At 37.8% G+C, this 27,886-nt stretch overlaps 1 protein-coding gene across 5 annotated transcripts in view; it reads right to left on the bottom strand.

Annotated features, from left to right (window-relative positions):
• The window catches only part of MYOF (myoferlin), a 166,170-nt gene that overhangs the window by 34,381 nt on the left and 103,903 nt on the right, over positions 1–27,886 (bottom strand). For all 5 annotated transcript variants that reach the window (XM_056802419.1, XM_056802423.1, XM_056802407.1 and 2 more), the window contains 13 exons: positions 23,602–23,779; positions 22,313–22,437; positions 19,088–19,194; positions 15,995–16,187; positions 12,157–12,312; positions 11,449–11,580; positions 8,232–8,395; positions 5,854–5,968; positions 5,372–5,477; positions 4,650–4,795; positions 3,582–3,755; positions 332–440; positions 11–88 (listed from right to left, as the gene is read on the bottom strand). In XM_056802419.1, the coding sequence (XP_056658397.1) occupies positions 11–88; positions 332–440; positions 3,582–3,755; positions 4,650–4,795; positions 5,372–5,477; positions 5,854–5,968; positions 8,232–8,395; positions 11,449–11,580; positions 12,157–12,312; positions 15,995–16,187; positions 19,088–19,194; positions 22,313–22,437; positions 23,602–23,779 (1,783 nt within the window). The remainder of the gene's footprint in view (positions 1–10; positions 89–331; positions 441–3,581; positions 3,756–4,649; positions 4,796–5,371; positions 5,478–5,853; positions 5,969–8,231; positions 8,396–11,448; positions 11,581–12,156; positions 12,313–15,994; positions 16,188–19,087; positions 19,195–22,312; positions 22,438–23,601; positions 23,780–27,886) is intronic.

Here is a 27,886-nt window from a genome sequence, read left to right as displayed (position 1 = left end):
TTTTTCTTACCTGAAAAACTATCTTTATCTAAAGCCATAAGATTTCGAGCTTGATATATATAGCAGCGAAGATGATAATTATATACTCCTTAAAAAAAAAGAACCAAAATTAATTTATAAGAAATATAAAATAGTAAATTTCCTTTGTGTACATACATATATTAGCCAGACCAGATAGAAACTGGCAATTTAAAGACTCCCAAATATACATATTAAATATTTCATTTCACTTTTAAAATTTCATTAAAGTTTATTTAGCACCAAATGAACCTCTTTATGGAATAATGATAGATAAGAAGAAAGAGTCTCAAACTGAATGCTAGGAACTTACTGTCAAAATTACAGGAAACAATAGGAGTGTTTGCACCAAACACGGTTGTTGCACTATGTTTGTTTTTCTCCGTGCTCTTTTCATCTCCATCTTCAGTAGTGTCTGCTCCCTAGGATAAAATGTAAAACATAAATCAACTATGCCTTAAATAATGGGGGGGGGGGAGGAGGGAATACCTTTCTCAGAAAACTGGATTTTAGTAAGGATTTTTTATTAAAGGAAAGGGATTTCCATTGATTGGCAAATAGCTAAATAAAAATAAATCGAAGTACGTGAAAACAAAATGGAATATTACTATGGTGTAAGAAACAATAAATATGATAAATACTGAGAAGCATGAGAAAACGTATGTGAACTGACACAGAATGAGATAAGGAGAACCACCTAAAGAATATATGCAGTGACTATTATAACAATATAAGATGAAAGAACAACCACAAAAGTAACCTAGATTGTATAATTATAGTCCCCCTCAAAATATAAGCCTGGAGAAGAGATAAGAAGATACTTCTCCCTTCTTCATTTACAAAGTTGAGACATTAGGGTATGAAATATTGCATATACTTGTCATAGTTATGTTTAAATATGTTTTGCTGAATTTTTTCCTTTTTTTATTATTTCAAGGAATGATTCTCTGGGATTTGGGGAAGATGGAAATATATTTGGTAGTCAAGATGATATAAAAATAAAATGTTTCAATGACATCTTAAAAATCCAAAGTAATTATATAAACAAATTATCATAAAAAATTTAAAGGCTCTTCATAATTGTATTGTATCTATGTATATCTAATATATAATCTATTGTCTATAATAAATACTTCTACTTTCTTGCTTGGAAAATCAAGGAGGCTGTCAATCAAGTAAGTATGGATAAAGAGCTATGCCTAGAGAGGTCTTGGGTTCAAATATGGCCTCAGACACTTTCTAGCTGTGGGATCCTGGGCAAGTCTGTTAATTCCCATTGCCTAGCCCTTACCACTTTTCTGTCTTAGTAGCAATACTTAGTATTAATTTTAAGATAGAAGGTAAGGATTAAAAAAAAAAAGAAAATCAAGGAGGCTACTAAAGGTTTTAAATGATCAAAGGAATGGTCTTTATCTTTTTTTGTCACACAGTTGGATGGAACTTTGGACATGGAGATCTTTCTTGAGCGGAAGTCAGACCCTGTTTGAGTGAGGATCAAAAAACTAAGTTGTAGGTGCTCAGTTCTCTGGAGGAAGTATGTGTTGGTAAGGTTCTCTAAATAGACTTAAATGTCATTTTAAATTGTTGAATAGGTTTTTATCTTGGATGATAAGAAGATGCAAGGAAATTACTATATGTTTTCTATTTTAAAATTTCATTTCTATTTAAATGGCTTTAAAAGAAGATACTGGGGGGGGAGAATTTATAGTTCTTTTAGAAATGAAGTTTGTAGTGAGCAAGAATATTAGAGTAGGTGCTAGAAAATCTATTTCAAATTAGCTCCTTAGACAAGAATTCTATCCTTAAAATTCCCAAAGGAAGTCAATCAGGTTCGTAAGGCAGGCCTTCCTTCTTTTTGGATAGCCTCAATTTTAGGAAACTTTTTCTTACGTAGTCTGATATCAGCAGCAGGGACTGCTGGGAAGTATAGTTTTTTCCAGCTGGAAAGAGACTGAAAGATCAATGGAAACAGGAACTGGATGGGAAGGGGGGATCTGGGTAAGTTTTTAGTCCTGGGAGAGGAGGAGGAGGATAAACATTGGGGAACAGAGGCATGGGGATTGGACAAGAGGGGAAAGTCAATTTTAAGTGAATTGTGAGGTGCAGTGTTACCCTAAATTGACTATAACCATGAGAAACTAGAGGTTAAGTATATGGTGTAGTGGAGAGAGTGCTGAGCCTAGAGTCAGGAAGCTTCATTTTTCTGAGTTCAAATCTGGCCTCAGGCACTTACAAGTTGTGTGACACTAGACAAGTCGCTTAACCCTGTTTGCCCCAGTTTCTTCATATGTAAAATGAGCTGGAGAAGGAAATGGCAAACCACTCCAGTATTTTTGCCAAGAAAACCCCAAATAGGGTTACAAAGTGTTGAACACAGCTGAAAAATGACTGAACAACATACAAGTCAGGGTCTTATCTAGCTCACTGATCCTCTAAAAGAACTATCCATTTGAAGAGAGGATGCTACTGTGCTTTCTTCAACTCATTTCTAGGACCTGGTGAATTTATCCATTCATTACTTCCTCTTCTGCCTTTCTGCTTCATTGCTGCCAGCTAGACTGTTGTAGCTTACCCTTTGGAATTTCCTGTTCTTTTTAAAACTTATTTGTTTGTACTTTCATAATGGGTTTTGTCTCCAAATAAAGATAAGCTAACTTTTATTGCATTATGAGCAATTGTTTGCTATAAAGGAGTGGGAAAGAAGGGGAAATGGGAAAAGGGGCAAAAGTGATTCATATGATCAACTTCCCTGGTTTTAAGGGAAAAAAAATCATGAGCCTACATTAAGCTCTATGGTGGCTCAAAGTAGAGTTTCAGTTTTCTAAATCTAAATTTCTTTTCCTGGCCATTTCCAAAGACTGCTGTCTGTCTTCTGGGCATCTCCTCCTCTTTTGCCTCCTTGAACTCAGAGTCTGCCTCTGGCACCTTGGGTTCTTACTAGATGAACTCATTTTATCATGCCAGAAGCCCAGTCATCATGACCTTGGTCAGCTTTTTCTAAACCAGGCTACTATTCATGTATTCTCATCACTCCATTCCAACTTTAATGCATTGTACTCCTCTGTTAGAATGTAGGCTTTTTGAGGGGAAAGACTGTCTTGCTTACTTGCCTTTTTATTCCCATCATTTATCACAGTACCTGGCACATAGTAAGCAGTGAATGTTTTTTTATTTAATTGTTCATTCATTCATTCATTCATTCATTCATTCATTCAAATTGTGTTTTTTGTGACTTCTACACATTGTTTTTATTTCTTTTTTCTGGGGCCAAGCAGAACATCCTTATTCCTTCTTCTGCAGGACAATCCTTCAGGTACTTTAAGGGAACTCCTATGTTGCCCCTAACTCTTTTCTTCTTTTGGTTAAATGATGCCTATTCCTTCAACTGATTCTTATAAGGCATGCCCTTCAAGATTCTGGCTCTGCCCTCCTTGAGAAAAACTTTAGTTTATCAATGTTCTTTGTAAAATGTGGAAGCCAGGGAGCACATGCTCTATTGAATGGATGAAGTGGTCACCCATATAGACTGGATTATGGACTTGTTGAGGTATTGATGTACTTACAATGGCACCTTCAAGTTTAAAGATAGCAGCTGAACCATGTGTTTCAGAAGGAGCCATCTTTCTTCTCCAGCGTCTTCGACGAAAAGTATCTGAACTACGCTGTTTCCAGTGAAATTTCCATCCAATTAAAGATGCATATTCCCAGCCTTCTTTATCTTCTAGTGCTTCCCACCCCTAAAATGGAGCAAAAAATAACTTCATTTCAGCTTTCCACATATGATTTGCTTTTATTCTCACTGATTCTTTTCAAGGAATGAGAAAAGGTATTCACACTATCCATTTTACAAATGGGCAAAGTGAATGAGGAGGACAATTAATTACCTAAGATCACATAGATACTTAGTAGGCGAGCAGGAAATATCACCTACTCTGTTTCTATTATTTAAAAAAAATAATTCTTTCTAGTGGGTTTTACTTAAATATATTAGTAATATGACTAACTTAGTGTATAATAAAGTTAAGTAAGGTATATTTTATGCTTTCCAATAATACCTGATGCTGTTTTGTTTTGTTTTTTATATCTATATATCACCTATTTACCAATAGTCCAAATTAAGTATGATACACAAATTCATTTTAGCACAATCTTATATTTCTATCTTTTGTGATATTGACGTCAGAATTAAAATACTACATGAAGTCAATAGTAGGAAGAGGATTTCAAAACCTAAAGGGATCTTAGTGATTATCCTACTACAACTCCTTTATTTTACAAATGAAATAAAAAATAAACTATGGCCTGATGGGATGACATGACTTGTTCATGACTATATAGAACAAGTCATAGGCAGAGACAAGACCAGAACCCATATAAATTGATTCTCATATGGGTTCTTCTGGTACATTATACCAGGTATAAGGTAAAAGGTAAAATGATCATGGAATAATGCCTAAAACCTTATGGACTTCACCTGCAAGGAAATAATTCAATATTAAACAAGAAATACATTATGGGGGAAAATCCTGTTCCCATCACTTCCTAGAACATTAGGTCCTTTAGAAATGGACACCTGAATGTTATTGGTCATTTGTGAAGGATAGAAGAACATTTCTCATTGATCCTTTTACCCTTGCAGTACTTGCAGCCGACTGTGTCACATCCTTTTTGCGTTTGCGGACCATTCGCCGCCGCCTGTGTGTATGATACATCTTCTCTGCAGCAACCCAGGACTTTGGCTTGTTATCAGGAGGAATAGTAATTCCATATTCCCAGCCTGAAAAAGAGGGGGATTTTTGTTGTTGTTGCTGTTTTTAAACTATTAACATAAAGAGGTCAATTTGTCTGGAAGGTAAGCAAATCTCCATGAAGTGTTCATTTGCCCCATTTACCTCTGGGTCTCTGAAAAATGAGAGTGGTACTAGAGGAGCTCTTGGGCTCTTTCCAAATCCTCAGTTCCATGAGTCTGGGATTCTGCCTCTCACTCTGCCCTGAGTTATTCCTACTGACCCTTTAGTTCCCACCGAAATCCTCTATTCTGCTATTTATACGGTCCTTTTCCCCAGTTCACATCCACCATCAGAACATTTTGAGTCTTTAGTCTATGGACCTATTTTCTTGTAGCAGTCAGTTAATCAGTCAATACACATTTATAAAGCCTCTGCTATGTATCAGGCACTTTGCTAAGCCTGGGAATAGAAAGAAAGGTAAAAAATAATCCTTCCTTTCAAGTTCATTTTTCTTCTTACACTAGAGAAGGATACATGCTGGACTGTGTTATTTAACCTATTGACCAAGATTTGTCATATGCAATTGGAGTAATGAAATGATCTTGTGGAGTGAAATCAATTACCTTTTTCATCTACGGCTCGGTTTATATCATACATCCAAGCATCATCTTCCCATTCCCAGCCAGGGGGGCAAGTCATCTCATTAGGAGATGCTGCTTTTTCTCCATTCTTTTTAAAAGGAAAAGAGAGAGAGTTTCAGACAACAAGCCAAGATCCTGCCACCCCCTTCACTAGATTTTCCCAACTCCATTAGCATCCCATGTTTTAATGAACCACCATTTTGTATGAAATTGATGAATATATATTGATGAATTCTCTCATACAAATTTTGGAAAGGCATCATTTTCAGTTCCAACCACATGGTCTGTGCTTCAGGCCATCATCAAAATGAATATGAAAATCAATTTTGGTCCAGTCCTTTTGGTAGATCTCATGGTAATAGAACAATTATAAGCACAGGATGAAAATCAAAGACTTGTTACTGCCTAACCTTAACTCTTTTACAAATGACAAACTATCAGAATTATGAGAGGATAAATCTTACCACATCTGTGTAGCTGTCCTCCATTGCCTTCCATTCTCCACCTGGATAGCGGCTTTCATTCTGATACACTTCATCTGTAAAGTGTGTGTGGCCAGCATCCGCTTCAGTCAATAAACTGGGGAGAAATCAGTGTCTTGTATTACTGACTGAGTTTTCTAAACTCAGTGGTTCTTGTCATAGGATCCCAGAATCAGAGTGGGGAGGGAATCAAGGAGGGGAACAGGACCTTAGAGGTTATCTAATCTTGTTATTTCAAAGATGAATAAACTGATGTGTAAAGCAGGGAAATGATTTGCCCAAGTCACACAGGGAAGAGAAGAAACATTTATTAAGTACTTATTATGTGCTAGACATTGTGCTAAGCACTTTATAAATACAATTTCATTTGGTCCTTATAAAATCCTTGGGAAAAATTGCTATTATTCTCATTTTGTAGATGAGGAAACTGAGCTGACATAGGTTAAGTGACTGCTCAGGATCATATGTCTGAAGCTGAGATTTGAATTTGGATATTCTTGTCTCTAAGCCCAGAACTCTATCCACAGAACTGAGTTTCAAATTCAGATGCTATGAGTTCAAATCCAACACTTTTTTCACCACACCATGTAGCTTTTCATGGATTAAAAACTGTCCACACTAGGTTATTTCCAAGGAAAGGGATATGATAGTGAGAATATCAGAAATTCTACTACCCAGTAGTCAGTAAGAGAATTACTAGGGAGATACAGGATGCTGGACGGAACCAGAGCAAACAACTTCTACTTGGAGTTTTTTAAGATTTTGTCATTCGAACTTGTACTGAAAACTCTGAGGGAGGTGAAGGTGAAGAAGGAAATATTTCAGGAAGGGGAGATGCCCAGGATAAAGGTACAGGAAAGAGAAATATGGATTACTATTTATGAAGAGAAAAAGAAAGCCAGTTTACCTGGACTACAGTGTCTAAGAAAGGGAGCAATGTGCAGTGAGGCTGGAGAGATGGCTTGGGACCAGGTTGTCAAAGGACTGAAAAATAAACAGTTTCTATGTTAGCCCACAGGCAACAAGGAGCCAGCAGAGTTTACTCTACTTAGAGGAATGGCATTTAGGTTGTTGCTTAAAGAAAATCATTCTGGTAGCTGTGTGCAGGTGAGACTAGAGCAGGCAAAAGCTTGAGAGGGAGGCTGCATGGGAAAACTTTGGTCTGAACTCAATGAGAAATGACAAGAGTCTGAACTAAAGAAATAGTTGTAGGAATGAAGAGAAGGGGTAGGATGCAAAAGACATTATGGAGGTTGAAATAGCAAGATTTGCAAATGATTGGACATGTGATGTGAGGAAGATGCTGAAGACATGCACTTGAGAGACTTGAAGAATGGTGCTACTGTTATCAGAAAAGGTAAAAAAAAGGAAATTTGGGTTTAGGGAGGATTCTCATGTAAGCATAACCATTACAGCCTAACTCCATTCCATTCAAGGAAGCTGAAGTCCATGGTCCTAATGAAAGGAAGACTTTTCTACCTGATTTTACAGATCATACATAAACAGGTTCTGAAAGTAATTTGTAAGACTTAGAATAATTAGTTTTTCATGATTTTCTTTAACTTACTCCAATAAAACATTATAGTGCTGGGCAGTGGAAAGAGTGAGGATTTGAATCCTCACTTTTGACATCAATGTGAAAGTTGCATCATATGATGGTCCTGTAATTGCCATTGTACTTGGTGGCACAGTGGATAGAGTACCAGCTTGGAATCAGGAAGACCTCTCCTTTCCAAGTTCAACTTCATCTTCAGACACTTACTAGCTATATGATCTTGGCCACTTAACACTGTTTGCTTCAGTTTCCTCATCTATAAAATGAGCTGGAGAAGGAAATGGCAAACTACTTCAGTATTTTTGCCAACAAAACCACAAATGGGATCACAAAAGTCAGCCACAACTGAACAGCAATAACAAAATGATCTTCATGAAGTTGAGAGTAGCAATAGGGAAAACCAACTCAGAGTGAGGCCCCTAACACTCAGAGACATTGGCCTAACCCCCATGCTGAATGCTTGTGGCAACAGAGGAAAGTATTCCAGACAAGGCCTTTATTATTTAGACCAAAACATTTCCCAGTGTTTAACTGCTTTTCGTGTACACAGATGGTAGGAGGAGTGTTTCTATGTAGGAATCCCCATTTTCAGTCAGTTACAGTGGGAAAATTTCTTCCATAAGATAATTTCTGTTTGTTCATCCTAGTAGAGAGAATTATTAGCTCCTGTTAGCATGGATGGCATCTTTTCTCTTTCCCATAAAGTTCTATGGAATTAACTACTACTCAGTGCACATTAAACATGACAAATTGGTGGTTGGGAGTGAGAAATCAATATGTTCATTTCTAGGAATAGAAAATTTACCTTCTTTCAGGATCCACCATCCATTCACCTTCCCATTCCCAGCCTTTAGGGGGCAAAAAGAACTCTTTCTTGAGCTTTATCTTGCCTGTGACATCTGAAAATTTATGTCGACCCACAAGTCCAGAAGTGCCCCATTTTCCAAACATCAAAGCTTGATTTTCATACTATTTTTTAAAAATATAAAAAGAATACCATTAGAGACAAAGGAACAAGGCCAGTCTGGGGGGTTTAAAATCCTTCTTGGGTAGGATGTTTTTTTCTATTTATAAATGGAGTCCTCCCTAATGACCCTGTTCTGAGGTAGCTGCAGAAAAGATATTTCCCCAGACACAGAAACAAAGAATGGGCTTCCTCCCTTCTAATTTATATTCATAGAATCTTCAAACCACAGACCAGTAGAGGCAGAAGGGACTTCAGAGGTGATGGAAGTCAACCTCAGTCCTGGGGTCCTCTCTTATGAAAACTTCTTCAGCTTTATGTTGAGGGAAGGGGAACACATTGAAATTCTGATCCTAAACTAAAAAGTTTAGAAATCTGTTAACATCATCCCATCTAAGCATAGTCCATGAGTAGGGGCTGGAGGATGGATGTGGATATGTGCTATTCTAGTGACAGGACTAAAACACAAAGTGAGACATTACTGATTTATTTTCTTGATAAAAGGTATCCCTAGACATTGATGTCAGTTTATGTATGGCCAAAAAAATGGATTAGAAGGATATTAATTCTTGCCTCAATTTCACCATTAACAAGCTGAGAGACCTTGACTTCATTTAATATCTGTGGGCCTCAGTTTATTCACCTCTAAAATGGGAACAGCAGTTTAATCTTGCCTACTCCTACTTCACTGAATTTCTCCCCCATCATCTATTCTTATCCACTATTCTTTCCTTAATTCTGCCCATCTTTATATAGGTCATCAACTTCATTGTATATAGCCTGGTCACCAAACTGGAGACAAACTAAGTTTTTGGGCCCTGGTTCTGCCTACAACATCCATAATCACACTATCTAAAATAACAGAGCAGAGGAAACTGAAACCCACTCTGCCAATGCCCATTGGCCAGGAAAGTTCTACAAACCTAACTGATTTAGAATGCTAGTAGAGTTGTTGAGGATAATAATAATTCTATGAGGTCTTTATGTTGTACAGCACTTTATAGTTTTTAAAGACTTTTATGCATAATATTTAAATAGTACCTTAAGATTTTTTTTAAAGGGTTTACAAGTATTGGCTCCAAGGCAGAAGAGTGGTAAGGGCTAGGCAATGGGGGTCAAGTGACTTGACTTGCCCAGGGTCACACAGCTGGGGAAGTGTCTGAGGCCAGATTTGAACCTAGGACCTCCCGTCTGTAGGCCTAGCTCTCAATCCACTGAGCTACCCAGCTGCCCCCTGTACCTTAAGATTTTAAAAGGATGTTCTATATTATTTCAGTGGAACCTCATAATGACCCTGTGACTTATGTTTTACAGAGACTGCTATCCCATTTTACAGATGGGGACACTGAATAAGGCTTAAGAAGGTTGAGAAATGAAGTCCTATAGTCAGGCCTAAAATTCAGGTCTTCCAAACTCCAGGTTCAAATTTTGCTTCCACTGTATTGTTATCTATCATCAAAAATCATCATCATCAATCATCATCATCGTCTTTTTTCTTCTTCCTTAATTATTTAATTTTTTAATAATTACATGTGCTGTCTCTTATCTTTTACATCATTCCTGAACTTCACAACCATCCTGCAAAGAAGGCAAGTCCTGTTATCACCGTGCTCTGCATAAAGAGTATGCAGAGGCACTGACTAGTCTGTCTGCCAACTAATTCAAGAATAGAAACATGGGACTGGATCACTTCAAACCCAGTGAGACCTCTAAAGAGATCATCAGTGGGTCACCAATATAAGAAATAGCTTCCTACACAGAGAATGCCCAATGCCTCTACTAACCAGTAAGGTAACCTGTTATTAGCACTATTTATTAAAACACACTTAAATATATGGATGGATGACAGTTCATATATAAAAACCTACTAATTTCCAGATACTAATAACATTCAAATTAGTATTATGCCTTATCACCTTAAAGAGCCTTTATATCTATTATCTCACTTGATGAAGTTAGTAAAATAGGCACTGTTGTGCTAATTTGATAAAGGAGAAAACTAAGGGATGGAGTGGTAAAGTGATTTGCTCAAGGCCACTCTGCTAATTAGTAGCAAGCCTACTACAAAAATCCAGATGGCCTCTTAGTCAAGTTCTACTATACCAAGGTCAGCCTGAGGCTTCCAATCAAATGTAGAAGGCCATTCAAAATCATTTGAAGTATTGGCTCTAACTTGAGATAAACAGAATAAATGGAATTTTAAAAAGTAAAATTCTTGCCCAAGCCTGAACTGGTTTTACTGCTTTTCAAATCTATCCAAACTAAGTTTTTGAGGACTATCTCACAAAGACTCTCTCTGTCTCTGTCTCTGTCTCTGTCTCTGTCTCTGTCTCTCTCTCTCTCTCTCTCTCTCCCCCTCTGTTTTAAACCCTTGCCTTTCACCTTGGACTCAATACTGTGTATTGTTTCTAAGGCAGAAGAGCAATAAGGGCTAGGCAATGAGGGTTAAGTGACTTGCCCAGGATCACCTAGCTAGGAAGTGTCTGAGGCCAGATGAAAGTCTCTTTTAATGGGTAGCTTTGTTTATTCTATTATATGTTAGCAGTAACAATATTTACAATCAAATATTTTTCACCATGTGTTGACAGCCTGGTCCTGAATGCCTCCTTCCCTGCTAAATAATCCAAGTCTGATTCCACAAGGGTCATTCAAAATCATGCCTTTAACACTGGAACTCCTGGGAACTCTGAGCTCTCAGATTCTCTGAGGCCTGAGGCCTCTGGTTGCTTTTGTGAATAATTGCTGAGTAAATGGAATGTAATCAGAGTTCTGGGGAACTTGAAGGAGGTCACATGAAGGCCAGGTGGAAGATAACAATCCCTCTGGAGATTTGAGATCCTCTGAGAATGGCGCCACATGCTACACTTGGAGCTGTCACTTTCATAGTTACATAATCAGTGAAATTGATAAAGGAGCCGAATCTCCTGCCCTGAATGGATGCTTAAATACTGTACAGGCCAGTTTTTCCCAGGGATGCTAATTGAGGGGGCTTTCAATGGAATTTGAGTTTCCCAGAGAAAGAAGTAAAAAGGTTACACAAGAGAAAAACCAAATATACCATTTCTGCAAAGACAGTGAATGTTCCTTCAGCAAAGCTGTTAAACTTCTTTTCAACAGCACTTAATCCAAGCCAAATGTTAACCCGCAATTCTGCTGGAACCTTCACACCATAGCTCCTGTCCTGTGGGTACTGGAATGCAGATGGTAAATAGTTTATGGGGTAAATCATGGGTAGTGACATTAAAACAAGAGCCTTAAGACAGGGAGAGACATTTTACCCCAACACAGATCAGGATAACACTTTTTTTTAAAAGATAAATTTCTGTTTGACTTGACCACACACAGAAAAATAAAACAACAACAGAAAAAGAATGTCCTCTCTTCCCCTAAATCAGACAATGGCAGGAGTTAGGGAGTCCAATAACAACAGAGAATTTCCTCTAAGCAATATCCTATGATTCACCCCCCTGGAGTTACCAGAAACAAAAGAAGTGGTACCTTCCTCCCCTACTTTTCTTTTTCCAAGACTGATCCATTAAGGAGATTGTTCTGACTCACTGCTGGGAATAATGACACTTCCTATTTTGTCTTAAGGAAAATTGCAGGAGAAAAATAAACCTGGTTCAATAAACTTGAGATACACAGTATGGTTCCTACTTCCTACTGGGCCAGCAGGACATGGAATTTTAAAAACAATTATTTTGCAGTTGTTAGTGTAGGAAACATGGGTTTTATAGGTAAGCATTTTAGATATCAAGCTCTTTACCTTCAAAAAGATGGTCTGGGTCTTCCCACAGTACTTTCCAGAAGCTTCTTCACTGGTAGTAGAATATAAAACCTGGTGTGCAGGAATTCTAGCATAGGCCAATCTTTTCTCTCCTCGGATCATCCATATGATAATATCGGGCATACTGTTTTGTGGCTAGCATTTTTGGTGAATAGAAAAAAGAAGGCAAAAGTAAGAATTCCTATCCTGCTAAATAAAAAAAGTATTATAGGATTGTAGAGATGGAAAAGGGTCTTAGAACAGAGATGTCAAGCACAAGGCTTACTTGGAGGCCCAGGGAAGTTCAATAACTTGTCCAACATCATACAGATAATAAGTGGAAGAGCTGGTTGGGATTTGAACTCAAGCCCTCTTCATCCAAGTCCAGTAGTCTTCCTATTATGCCATATTGATAGCCATGTTTCTTATTAATATAGTGCCATTTTGCACTGCCAGGTAAAGGTCAGTCTGCTTTAGCATCTCCCATGATTATTTTTAGTCTAGGAATTCTGGAGCTTAGTAAGATCTTGCAGATCCTTCCTCTTCCAGTTCCCTTTGACCAGGTTTAGGCATTCTGGGTCTTGGCCAATCCAATGACTTAGAAACAGACTTATACAGAGCTAAAATCCCACCTATCATAGGAAGTCTTTCCTAATCCCTCTTAATTTTAGTATATTTCCTCTGTTTATTCTTCACTTTATCCGGTATGTAGTTCATCTGTACATAGTTGTTTGTATGTGGTCTCTCCCCATTAGATTAGGAGGTCCTTGAGAGTGGGGACTATCTTTTGAATTTAGTTGTAAATCTAATACTTAACACAGTGCTTAACACATAGTAAGCATTTAATAAATGTTTGTTGTATGACTGACCAAGTTCGAACTCATTATTTTCTAATCATTCAATTTTTGAATTAAAATACCTTTATTGTTATATTGAAAAATCATATGTCTTTGAAATGCCACTTGTTCTCTACACCTCAATAGATTAGGAAAGGTCAGTCTACTCCTTACTTCCTAAAACCATTTCCAGAACATTGACCCTTCACCATTATTCTAATTCTTTTGAAATCCTCACTAAATCCTATTAGAAATAATCACTATTTTTAGTACTACAAACCCTTACTAATACAATCTACTATCTTTAATGGCTAATTTCAATCTTCCTCAGTGACCTCAGCATCTTAATTTGTTTCTTCTCACTTTTGGCAATCATCCATCTATCAATCAATCCACAAGCATTTATTGAGCACCCATTATTTGTCAGACAATATGCTAGGTGCTAAAAATACAAAGACAAAAAGAAGATTGTTCCTGTTCTCAAGGAGATTATGTTCTACTGAAAGGATACGATATATTCATATGTAAGTAAATACATTCAAAACTAATACAAAGTGATTGTATTATATAAAACTATTAGTATAAAACTAATGCCAAGGTGATTGGTCAGAGGAAAGTCAGGAAGCACTTAACAAAGAAGGTAAGGGTTTGAAGAATAAGGATGAAAAGGGGAGCATTCTAGGTGTGGGAGAGAGACTGTGCAAAGGCACCAAAGTGGGAGATGAGATGTCACTTATAGGGAACAGTAAGCCAATTTGTCTAGAACAAAATTCATAAAAGGGAGTCATATATAATCATCTTGGAAAGATAGATTGGAGCCAGACTGTGACAAGTCTTAGATGCCAAACAGAGGAGACCATATGTTATTCCAGAGGCAATAGGGAGCTGCTGATGTTTCTTAAACAGGGAAGTGGTACAGTTAGAAACTTCACTGTTCATTTTTAAGAGCTGTCAGACACCATGATCTCAAAATTAATCAGCTTCTTTGACTCCAGTGACCGTCATGACTCCAGACCAGTAAAACATGGAGGACCTTGTTGTAACTTGCTTTACCTATAAAATTTTGAATATCTGAGAACAGTCACCTTACTTGTTAGCTCCCCAGATTCCTCACATCTACTGACCCTGATCCTTACTCTGATTGTGATGATTCCCCACCTTACCCTTAAGTCAATCCCTTATCTTTTATTTATTTGCCCCCTCTCCTTCCTCCAGCCTTGGCCTCCTCATGCCACTGATCTTCCTACTCAGTTTAAACAACAAGTGAGTAAGTAAGAAAGATACCAGGGCCCTCAGAAGCCATTTGGTCCAATTTGTAATCAGCTATGAAACTATAATAGGCCATCATCATCATTTCTTGACTAGATTACTGCCTCTAATTTCCTCATTCCACACACCTACCTGCCAAAGTGATTTTCCTTGAACACAAATCCTGTGATGCCCCTACTCAATAAACTCCAACTCCTATTAAATAGGATAAAATATAAATTGCAATGCTTAGCTTTTAAAACCCTCTACAACTGGGCATCTACCTTTGAAGTTTCATTGAATATAACTCCCCTTTTCACATTCTGGAATCCAGCCAATCTGACTTTCTCTCTCTTCATCACATGTGACAATTCATGTCTTTCCCTTTTCCTTGCCTTTGCACTGGCCATCTTCCATATCTGGAATGTACTCCTTGCTCACCTTTACCTCTTAGAATCTATAACTTTCTTCAAAGCTCAGTTCAAATGGTACTTACTAAATGAAGTCTTTTCTCATTCACACACACACACACACACACACACACACACACACACACACACACGCCTCCTCACCCAAATTATCTTGCATTTTAGTTTGTGTGTGATTTGTATCTGCCTATTATTTTTGGCAGAAACAATCTATAATTATTTGTATATACTTACATTTATATGTTATTTTCCTTCATAAAATGTAAGCTGAGTAAGATCAATGAATGTTTCATTCTTTGTATTTGTATTCTTAGTCACAGCACTGTGCTTGGTTCACAGTAGCCACTTAATAACTATTCATAATTACATCTGATAGAAAGTTTTTCTTTACATGGAGGGAAAATCTGCCTCAGCATCTTCCATTCATCTTTGTTTTTGTTCTTTGGAGCCAAACAAAATGAGTTTAATTTCTCTTCCACATGATGACCTTTTATGTAAATGAAAACCATTATCACATCCCCACTAAGCCTATTTATTCTATTCTAGGTTAAATATTCCAGTTACTTCAAGAAGTATTCATATGATAGGATCTCAAGGTTTTTAACCATCCTGGCCTCCAGTTATCCATCCCCTATGGTCAGCCACTTTAACCCTTCCTCCTTAACAACACTCTGGACCAGGGGAGGTCTCCAACCTTTTCCTTCAGTTTAATCTGAGAAAATAGAATCTTTTTTCTTCTTTCCTGTTTTTCATTCCTCTATACTCTTGACCTGAATTTTTTTTTATTTCTGAGGTTATATAAATCTTCCCACCAAACAACTCATTTATAGTCAGTTCTAAAATTCTAGACCGGAATGTTATCCCATGTAGTGAGATGAATGTTGTCTAATGAGCTTGTAAAGCCACCAGCATCTACTCCTCTAGAGCAGTTCACTGTTGGGTTTGCCCCAGGACTGTTGGTCGTGCTAGTAATTGAATCTGGAAATATACAGAATAGACTCAAAGATTTGATCCAACCAAGAGATAACTACAGGGACTAGTTTGTTCTAGAACCATGAAGACCCACCCCTAGGGCTGATATGAATACAATTTATCCTACAGTGAGTCCTAACTAGTCCAAGGAGAAAAGGAGCAGACTAGACCACATCTACATATTCTCAAAACAAACCAACCTCTAAAGGATCAGAAATAAGACACTATTTGCTCTACTATTCACTTGCTGAGCTTTAGTGAAATGTAAGCTTATGGTATGAACATGACATGGTTGATATCTTTGCACAGAAGCATCTATTAGGTAAACTTTATATAGTATTTTAAAGTTCTAACCTCTTCAGAAAGTTGCATTAGCTTATCAAACCAATCTTCAATTTCTGTCAAAGTAGACTTCACATGTTTGGCTTCAGACCTCATTTTTCTAGCTGCTTCTTGAATCTGGATAAGGGATCGAAGACGCAGCTTTTGGATCTGAGTGTCTAGAATGGTGACATTAGATTTCCCTTCTAGTGAAGGCAATGGCATGCTAAAAACAAAAAAGAGAAAAGAAAAAGCCACAATCTCTCATGACACATAAAATCTATTTCATTTTGAAAATTTAAAACATTAAAGAAAACAACTGGTTTTCTCTAAGCCTCTATCATAATATCACAAATATCTTAACTCGGGCCACAAAGATTGCCTCAGTAGTAACTGTATGGTAGGTATGAAATATTTTGAAATTATACAGGGCTCTCTACAAACAGTTTAAATTATAGATTATTTTTAGAAGGGTAGAAAGTTGAATGAGCCTGGTAGCATGTCACTCTGACATTTGGAACAATATATAGCTCTGAGTTTGGGATACGGGGCTGTTGGACACAATTTAACTCATCCCATTTGTGTCATGGTCCATGGAGTAGTCTGAAAAGATGAAGGAAACAGCAGCAGGGGATGATTGTGAATGCCTTTTAGGACTCCCTAGAATGTCAGAGCAAGTAGAAACTTTAGAGATCATATGGTCCAAGCTCTTCATTTTTAAGATGAAGGAATTAAACCAGTATTATTAATTGTTTAGTCACACAGCTAGGAAGTGGTAAAGATCTAATTTGACCCTGGTTTTACCCGTTCATTGAATCACTGAATTTTGAAATTGGAAGGAACCTTAGAGACCATCTTGCCTGCTCTCTCCAGTGTTCTTTCCATCACTTTATCCTGGGTGGCAAATAGGCATTGTTATCAGTCCCTCCCTAAGTTCCTAACTCCTGGCAGCAGAGAAATAATTATTAATATTTTTACTTGGAGAAAATAGGGTTGGGGTTCAGCTGAAATGGAAGGAAGCACAATTCATAGCACCTTGAAATTTCTAAAATGCTAAGGATGTGGCTGCCAATCAGGGCAGGGAGGCAAAGATACCAATGGACAAGGCAGGTTGAGAGACTAGCAGGGGAAGAGATGGGCATGAAAGAAAGGATTGCAATTAGACAAAGCTGCTGGTCAGATAGATAGGTAGGGAAAGAAGCAGTCTCAGTAAGGTGCTTTTTAACACAATCAAAATTTCCTGCCCTGGGGCAAAAGATTCCCTAGTTACTGACCAAACTGGAAGTTCTACTTAGGGAATTTTGTCCAGATTCCTAAACAGAGACAATTTAAGAAACATATATGTCCTTAAGGGCAGCTAAATGGCACAATGGATAGAGTGCCAGGTCTGGAGTAAGGAAGACTCATCTTCCTGAGTTCAAATCTGCCTTCAGACACTTATTGAACCTGTGACTTTGGGGCAAACCACTTACTCTTGTTTGCCTTAGTTTTCTCATCTGTAAAATGAGGTGGAGAAGGAAATGGCAAAGTGTTTTAAGTGCCTTTGACAAGAAAATGGAGCCACAAGGAGTCAGAGACAACTGGAAATGACTGAACATGTCCTTAAATTAAGAATTTCTTAGGTAAACTTTAAATATCACATTAATAAACTGGAATGTACTAAAGCTGTATGACAGATTGTTTATCAAATAATATACCTGGTCTCACCAGCTTGGAGAACTACCAACACAGATCAGATTCTGTCCTAAGTGCCTGGTACATAAACAGGGACAGCTTAATCAAATCAGGTTATTATCTGATTTAATAGCTTAGGAAGTTACCAGAACCATACAGAGGTGAAATAATTTGCCTGGCTAGAGGCAAGCTTTGAATTTAGCACTTTTTTATTCACTATATCCTGTTACTTTTTTTTAAAAGCCCACAATCCACAGTAATTTTAAAAAGAGATCAATTATGAAATATACGTATTTGACTATATCACCTCCACAATTTTGTCCAGTTGAAGGTTTCCATCACTAAAGTGAGCATTTAAAATGAAAGTAGTTTGTGACTCCTCCCTCCCCCATTAACCTCACTGGTTCAAAGAGTAAGTAGAGCTCTACAAAGAATTTGTTTTGTTCATTGTCTAAATTCAACTGATATGTCATTAATAGGTACACCACCAGGGGGTGCAAGAGCACCAGAAAATTCCTGGGTCTTTCAACAGTCTTCAAGAATAAAACCCAGCTAGTTCTGGGCTGTTTGGCATAATAATTCTTCCCTGAATTCCTCTCTCCTACTAGTTTGGTCAAGAATACTTTGTCTGGATTTGGAACAAGTTCCATTTCTCTTGAATGATAAAATCCACAAAGTCTCAGAAGTCTTCAATCATAAAGCTATGACTGATCCAGTCACGAAGCAGCAGCTAGTCTTTTAAATGGGGACCCTTCAAGTCACAAGGCATTTTTAAAAATCATCAATTAAATAGCTTTGGTTTTAGAGTGTCTGTAAAATTAGGAATGTTGTTCCATCTTTTTGAAAAACAAGAGGGAAAAAAACCCCCAACCTATTCCTCTTCCCTTACTGCCCACTGCCATGGAAACAAAGTCATTTTGCTTTAATCTATCCAGAGTGGTCAGTCTGGGTTTGTAGAAGGGATGGGGTCAGAAAGGATTTACCTCCCCCAGCCTCAGCTAACCATCCACAAGAACCCCTCTAGCATCCAGCTCTGGAAGTGGGTGGATGTAATAGGGCAGATTGAATAAAGCCAATTGAATTGGGCAAGCTGGGTGGGGCTGACCACAGCTTCCTTAGACTACTTAGCACAAAGGCAGAAACTGGAGATTTCCAAGCATTTGTGCAGTTGTCACCACTCCCTTCCGAGGGGTTTTTTAGAACCCTCGATATCATTATTATTTTTTAAGTCAATTCTGGAGGCTCAAGCTTTATTAAATGGAAGTCAGGAAACCTGGGTTGGAAATCCAGACTCTACTAGCTGAAGAACTTTAAGAAAGTTATTTTAATCTCTCTGGGTCTCAGCTTCCTCACTGTAAAATGAGGGAAGACACATTAGGGGGTGGGAGGAGCTATTTAATCTATAACTAGACAAAGTACTCACTACTGGCTCAGGTAGGAAGATGAGTTTACCTTGTATCTTCGATAAGTTCATCAATCAACTTCAGCCACATTTCAGCCAAATGATTCCCAGACATTTTGGCTTGTATTCCTGATTTTAAATTCTCAATGTTCACGTGCTAAAATATGGTGGAGAAGGGGGAAGTAAAAAAAGAATAATCAGAAAATGGTCTTAAATTTGTCTTCCTAGGCCTCTTCCCTCATTCCCAATTCCTTTTCTTACTCACCCCTTTGCAAGTTAATTACAATGAAGAAATGGAAAAATACATATACTGAAGAAATGGAAAAATGTTTAATTATAGGAACTCCAAACTAGTATGTACTTAGAACACACACACACACACACACACACACACTGGTTACTACTAATTTTTTTTTCTTTAAAATGCTGTTTTAAGAGGTGGGATGGGGGAGTTGTTTCAGTAGGGAAATAATGGACAGAATGTAAATTTCATTTTTGTCTTTATAACCCCAATATCTGACCCTGTACTTGGCATATAAAAGACATTTGTCAAATGTTGATTTTTTTTGGTTTTGATGGTTTGAAATGCCCTCTTAATCATGAGGAATTCTCCATTTCCACTTAATGCTAAATTCTAATTTCTTTAAAACTCCAAGCAGAGAGAAGTGTCAATGTCAGCCCCTGCATAGACTTTGACTAACTGTAGTTGGGCTAAAGGTGGGGCATAGTTCCCATCCTATAGTCCTAGAACATTAGGAACCCTCAGGTATGAAACAAGAGCAGTCACTGCCTTCTATTCACAGGAAATACCTTAAGGCCTTTTTTCTTTTCCAGCAGGGCTAAAACTCAGCCTGGCATTCATTCTAGAGTAAAGGCCCATTTTTTCTGTCCCTTGATGATTCACCAACTCTCACTCCCTAAGGCTAGAGAACAGAAGTTGCCACACGGGATCACCCAAAGAAGAAAATGCTCAAAAAATGATCAGGGAAGTCATCTGTGATCTGAATCATGCAAAGGGCCCAGGACAGAAAATCAGATAAGGATCAGCCTGGCTCTGTGCTCTTGTGTCACTTCAGTGAGGCCCCTTAACCCCATCTGAAAACTCAGTCACACCCAGACTAGTTAGGGAAAATAGAAAGGCCTATGGATGCACCACAAATCTAACTGATTCAACTTTTGCCATGTTCCTTAGTGATAAAGCTCTTCCTCTCACTGTAGCTCACAAGCTGAATGACTTTGGGTTTACTACTTAACTTCTTGGGGCCTCAACTTTATGTGAAATATTGAAAAAATAAAAATCAATGGTAAAAAAAAATAAGGGACAAAGGAAGGGATGGACTATAGGCTCTGTAACTAGAATGCCTGCCTAGGAATCAGGTCCTTGTCATGTTTCTTATATCTAAGCACCTGCTCTGGAATCTGGCTGTGTACTGCAGGTCCTCCTGGTGGGGGATCCTACCTTGCTCTCATTCATCCTCACAAAGAAGGCCCTCCAAAGCCCAGGCATCATGGCTAGGTTCCTGACACCCATTGGCAAATGATCCATACATTACACTGGATGCCTATCTACCCAAACTTCTCTTATCTGTGCCCCCATCATCTACTATACCCCTTTATACTGGCTCTAGGACACCTATCTCCATTTCTCAGAATCACTAATTTCCTTCAAAGTTCAACTAAAAGCCACTTTTCACATGAGGCTTTTCTTGATTCCTCCCACAATTACTTGTTTTTATTTCTCATATAATTTGTATGTACTTAGATAAGTGCATATGATTCCCTCTGTAATTATTTGTATTTATTTCCTATCTATTTTGTATATATTTAGATATATGCATATTTTGTCTCACTCCAATAGAATAGAAGCTTCTTGAGGGCAGGGACTGTTTCATTATTATCTTTATAACCTTAATAATAACTTTATATCCTTAATAACCAATAACTTAATAAGCATATTCCCACCCACCTATCCAAACTTCCCCTTTGTGTCCATTGCCCTGGCTGCAGAAGAATATGGTGGAAAAAGCAATGGCTTTCAAATCAGAGGACTCAGGTCCAAATCCTCAGGCAAGTCACTTACACTCCATAGGCATTAGTTTCCTCATCTGTAAAACGAGAGCATCAGACTAGATGTTCTTTGAAATATTATAACCTTCCTGAAGCACCTGCTCCCTACCTCCCAATGGATCTATCTGGACTCCAGAACCATCTGGCCTCCTAAACCCTGGTACTGGAAAGTTGGGCCTTGGGAAAGTTTATTTCTTATCTCCAAATGATCTAAGATGTTACCTCCTTCAGTGGTACATATAGACCCTTCTCACCCTAGTGGGTGCTTCTCACTGATTGCTGTGACCTGAAACAAGGATCCTTTGAATGCTTAGCTAGGCTTATCCTCTGAGGACAGACATTGACAGCCCCATATTCAAAGCCTTTCCAGCTGAAAAGGATTTGACAGATAATGCTCCTTTGGCACTCTTGGTAGATCTAGGGTCACTTTAATTCCAATACAAGGTATAAGAATAGATTTTTAGGACCAATCTAATGAAGGGATAAAAACCACTAAGGCAAGAAAAGGTTCATCCTCAATGCTCCACTTCATAGTCTTAGTGTCTTTGGCTTATAGAGAAAGATCTTCACATGTAATCCTCCCCACTCCCTGCATCCTACCTAAACAACTTTCTATACTACCTCCCCAACCCTTCTTCCACAGTCCTAATCAAACATGACATGTGAAATAATAACAATCCCATCAAAAGAAATTCCAATCTCCAAATGAGGAAGGTATTACCAGAAAGGAAAGCAAAATCAGAGTTCAACCTTTTGGTCACAATTATAGTAAAGCAAATTTTTCTTTTTGGTATGAACCCTCACTGCCCTAGCATCAAAGCACCCACTAGATGCTCTAGTTTTCTTTTTTAATCTTCCTGGTCCCCACTACCCATACCCTTACCCAACTCCTAATGAATTCTCATCTAAAGGCATCTTCTATATACTCTCTCTTACACACACACATATATATATATGTGTGTGTATCTTGATTTATCTACTAATGTACAGTGCTGTCTAGGCAGCAGGATCTGTTTTTGCTTTTTGATTATAATCCTCATGTGTGGCATACTGCCTGACATAGTAAATACTTAACAATTTAGTAGTTTGATTGATAGATTCTACTGTGCCTTTTTTTGCTCTGGAGATTATCTTTGCTAAGTCTCTAGAAGATAGTAAAGGATAAGAAGAGAATCAGGAGCAAGACTAGGAAATTTGGAATGACTTACCAGCCGTTCTGCCATAACAAGAATGGTGTTCACTGCATCCAGTCTGTGACTAATGTCTTCCCAATAAGAAGTTAGAGTCACCACTGGCTTCTTCTGGGCCCATGGCAAATAATAATAGAAATTTCCTAGTATAGAACATCTATGAATTAGCATTATATTTAATACTTGAAAAGTTACTTGTTTATGAAATAATTTTGCAAACAAGACCTCTAACCATAACCATTTAACATTTGGTTTGCCATAATAAAATATTTATTAACCAGAATGCTCAGAGAATGGAACATTCTGGTTTATGTAATATTCTATTTTCTTGGGGGAAACCAGAAACCTTTTCTGTTTCAGCTCTCATCGAAAATTGTATAAAAACACCTTTGTTCATTTTCTCTGCCTTATCAAGTATTGTGGCTAAAAGGATAGCCTTGGAGACTGGAAAGGTTCAGATCTTCCTCTGGGTTCAGAAGACTTTCCTCTGACTTATACTAGCTGTGTTATCATTAGGTGAATTACTAAACTTTATAGTTATTTCTTTAGGATTCGGAGTAATAGGCAAGTTTGCTAAAATAACAAAAAAAATTGAAATGCCCACTTCCAACTCTTTTTTCCTGGTTGAGGAACCTCCGTAACACATATACATCTCTAGGCTTCGGGCTTATTTTGTTTTTACATCTTATTCAGGTCTTTCATAAAATGCCTTTCCACAAACATAGTAAATTGTGAACTGGGATGAAGTGGATTCAAAATTTTCAGTAAAGTAATGCATGTAGAGATTGACTCAATTCCCCCTACCCATCCTCCTAATGAGGATGAGATAAGGGAGAAATTCATTAGCTTTGCAAAAGAACACTCTGTCCCTCTTCATTTGGCCTCCCCAGCCTGAGTATATAACAGAATGGTCAGATGTAGGGATAGGTTTGGGGCATACTCTGCCTCAGGGATTTTGCCCCACTGACCTTGGGCTCCCCAATTTCAGCTCAGAATGTGAAAAACCTTATAAGAATGCTATGCAGGAAGGGGTGTGGGGTTCCTGTTTATTGTGACAAGCCCTGTGGTTACATTCCTTTTTAGACTATCTACCCCTAAAAAATACTAAAGGGGAAGTGAAAACTCATTCATTCATTTATTGACTCAACATATTTTTGTTGAAGGACTACTATGTTCAAGACCCTGTGAAAAAAGTGAAGAGGAATAAGACACAATCCCTCTCCATAAGGAGATAACTGCCTAATGGCACGTGCATTGATCAGGTAGTGGAGAGAGAAGCAAATTCCATGAATACTAATAATCCTTACCATCAAACACAGCCCGACTGTATTGAGTTGTCGATGCCAAAGGCTTACAGGTAGCATCAAACTTATTGCCGTAATTTCCAATGCTGACTTCAAACTGAATGGCCTCTCCAATATCTTGCAGCATGGTTGCAGAATGAAATACCGCAGACAGGCTATATTTTCGCCTACGCTGATATTTCTACAGGTTATAACAGGAGAAAAAAAAACAATTCAAAAAATCTCTCTTACAGGTGAATTCTTAATCAACAAACCAAATGTATTATAGATTTAAAACTGAAAGAGACCTCAGAGGTCATCTAATCCTACCTCCTCAATACGTTATAGTGCAAAAAATGTCCTGAACTTAAAGAAGCAGGACATGTGTTTGAACACTGGCTCTGATACTGATTGTCTCTATTACTCTGAGCACATCATTTAACCATGTTAGGTCTCAGTTTGCCCATCTGTAAAATGAAGAGGTTAAACGACATGACTTCTAAGGTCCCTTCCAACTCTGAATATATAACACTAAGAGAATCTTGTCCAAATATCTTGGTTTATAGATGAAAAAAATGAAGTCAAAAGATAAACAAGTGATTTGCCCAAGGATGATAGTTAATATTAGTACCAATACTTGAAGCCTAATTTCCTGGCTCCAAGACAAATTTTCTTTCCCTACATCATGATGCCTCTTTTTGTTATTAGAACATAAGCTCCTTGAAGGGAGGGATTGTTTCATTCTTTGTCTTTCTTTCCTCAGTGCTTAGAATGTTGCCTGGGATATAGTAGACACTTAATAGTAGACACTTAGTAGTAGACACTTAATAAATGCTTAACAATTAATTAATTGTACTACCAATAGAGATCACATTTAGAAACTTTTGGCAAGTGTGTTGAGCTAACCTCTCCACACAGTGCACATATGAAAACTGTCCCTTTGGCAGTTGGTTGCAATAGCAATTTGAAGGCAAATGGCCATGTTGTCAACCTTGCCCCTTGGATTCATATTTCTGTCCCATGCTTGTACTTGGGAAGAGCCATACCATCTTAGTTGAGTGCATGTCCTGCTTAGTTGGTCCACCCACCAGTTTTCCCCAGCCCAGAACCCTAGAATCTACAGTAACATAGGCATTTTTGAAGTCATGCTTCACCATATCCTAGGTATTTCTTTGGCATACTTTTATTAGTACTGGCTTACTTCCAATATTGTCTGGTAGCTGTTTGGAAACCTTGTAGAATACAACTTGTTCTGTACAAGAGCCATTCCCTAGGCTTATTCCTGTGCCAGGAGACTGGTTTGGGGTGATAGGTGGTCCTTGCCAGCCAATATAAAATATAATAACACAAACACAACAATAGCTATTGTTTATATAGTGCTTTAAGGCTTACAAAATGCTTTACATATAATATTTCATTTGATACAGTAGATAAGATATAGTATATGAGTAAAATGGATTGAAAGATCTCAAATCACTGGCAGTAGCAGGTCAATAATTTAGCCCTTTCAAAAGGAAGATGCCACCATAACTTTTTAGACCGTTAATCAGCCTGGTTGAGATTTGTTTTGGAAAGTATATTGGATCTAGAGTCATAAGACATGAATTCAAATGCCACTGACTACTTAGGTGACCTTGGGGTCTGTTAGTTTCCTTAGACCTCAATTTCCTTTTCTGTAAAATGAGGCATTTGGACTAGATATGCTCTTCCAAATGAACCCATGAGTCTATTTATTCAATTTTATTCTGTTTCTTTGTTGGTATGTGTACCATTGTGCAGTCTAAGTCAGAAAATCTAATAGCAGCATTCCATTGCTGAGTATAATCAGAACAATTTGACCTTGTGTAGGAGTTTCCTGACTGATTTCTCTTGGGATTTTCCCAGCTCATAGTACTTCAATGACTCTGCAAAGTGATTCATGATCATGCCCACCTGCTCTGATGTGAGTGTGCTTTAAGAACTGTGGCCTCCCTTATAGCCATGACAAGGCTGTCTCAAGGACTTATGATGATCTTCGGTGCTATATGAATTAAAGGGACAGTAGCCAAGAGAGTAACCATGACTGTTGGTGAACTTTCTAGTTAACTGAAGTTTTATCCAGAATAATCTTTGTTTGTCAACTCTTATTGGAAATCATATAGTGTTTTAGTATAATATTAAGTTTTGGTAAGAAGCATAGCTGAGTAAACACAATTTAATGCCTCTTTGATCTTCTAGAGCCTGTAGGCAATAGAAATATATCAGATCTAAAATGTAATGATAGGTAGACTCTCATTTATGTAACCCATCCACAATTGTGGCTTTGGTATGACCTGTGTCTTTGTCTTCCTGTGAAGACACACTTCCTGTGAAGATGGCATATGTGTTGGGAGTCCTTCTTCCATTTTCTTGGTATTATGAGGATTAAAATGGAGCAACTAAGCTGTCTCTCATTAACTCCTCATTCTTGGGATCTGACAAAACTATCTATTTTTCAAGTCATACATTTCTCTGATGACAGCCATCCTTTACTTCACATCTCCTATGTAATTACTCATCTAAAATGTGTTTCAGCCCACTTGTACCTCCAAACAATTGTCTGAACTTAAGTTTCCATTGGATGTTTAATCTCATTTGGCCTTTTCTGTCCATTTTACTTATATGGGAAATTCCTCATGTTCCAAAAATGTCATAGATAAAGTCTAGTTTAAGTGATCTTAGTAGTTATCTAATTTCATATCCTTCATATTGTGAATTTCCACCCCACTCAGTCCTAACAGGATTTAGGACTGAGTGGGGTGGAAATTGTATTTTCCAAGACCTGATTCTGTCATTCCAAGTATCTCTATTGTATCAATTCTAAAATCAATCATGACTCAAAGAAATTCCTGTTCTGTGCTTAAGCATAGGTCAAAGCCCTTTCCATTGTTCAGCAAAAGGTTTCTGTCCTAAAGTAATCTTAAGAAGGGAGGAGAAGGAACCTCCCATGCCAATGGGGTTCACATTCCAATATACTATCAGTAAGAAATTTTCCAAGTATGAAATTTCCCAATGGTGAAATTTCCAACATTTATAAGTCTAAGAAATGTTAAGGTTTACAATATAAAATGAAGAAGCTCAGTAGAATGGAACTTACCATGTGACTCTGAATGATTCACATGGAGAAGTTATAGAATTTGAGATTTGGAAGAGACCTTAGAGGTCATTTAGTACAACTCATATAAAAGGAATTTCTACGACAACAAAATTGACAAATGGTCATCAAACTTCTATTTGAAAACCTCTAAGAGAGGGTGGTACCCATTACCCCTTAATACAGCCCCACTCCACATGGGAACAGCTCTTATTATTGAAAAGTTTTTCCTCACAGCAAGCCTAAATTTGGTTCTTCACAACTTTTACCCACTGCTCCTGATTCTGTCCAATGTTTCCAAATAGAACAAATTTGATCTGTCTACATGAAAAGCTTTCAGATACTTGAAGACAGTTTTCATATACTTGAAGATAGACAACTCCATGGAGTCTTCTTTTCTCTAGGTTGCACATTCTTAGTTTCCTCAACTGGTTCTCATATGTCATAAACCCAAAACTTTTCACTCTACTGGTTGCCTTCTGGATTGTCTTAGGCTATTCAATGTCCTTCCTAAATTATAGTACCCCAAACTGAACATAGTACTCCAGAAGAGATCTGATGAGAGTCCTTTGTTTCAGATCTCCTATCATGCTGATATTGAACCATTAATAGCTACTCTTTGAGGCCATCAATCTAATCTAAATTGATCTAATTATGTCATCCTCTAATCCATATCTCTTTATCTTCACTACAAGTATGAGGTTAGTCTGGCATGACCTGTTCTTGCTGAAGCTATACTGGTTCTTTCATTTAATCTCTCAATTTCTGACTTGGTTCTCTCAGACTATCATTTTTTGCATGTAAAAATGGGAATGATAATATATTCCTTGAGCAAAGTCTTGCTTGGATGCCTCATAATGGATCAAGGGTTCTTTAAAAGTAAGAAAGTAGGGGGTAGCTCGGTAGCTTGGTAGCTCAGTGGATTGAGAGTCAGGCCTAGAGACGGGAGGTCCTAGGTTCAAATCTGACCTCAGACACTTCCCAGCTGTGTGACCCTGGGCAAGTCACTTGACCCCCATTGCCTAGACCTTACCACTCTTCTGCCTTGAAGCGAATACACAGTATTGATTCCAAAACAGGAAAGTAAGGGTTTAAAAAAAAAGAGTAAGAAAGTTGCAATAGCAATTTGAAGGCAAATGACCAGATGTCAATCAACTCACAGTCATCATCCAAGGACTAGACGAGCTAACTTTTCTT

This window comes from Monodelphis domestica, chromosome 1 (genome assembly GCF_027887165.1).
Source record: "Monodelphis domestica isolate mMonDom1 chromosome 1, mMonDom1.pri, whole genome shotgun sequence".
NCBI classification, from domain to species: domain Eukaryota; kingdom Metazoa; phylum Chordata; class Mammalia; order Didelphimorphia; family Didelphidae; genus Monodelphis; species Monodelphis domestica.
The sequence above is the reverse complement of the archived record's forward strand: the minus strand, read 5'-3'. Positions and strand labels throughout refer to the sequence as shown.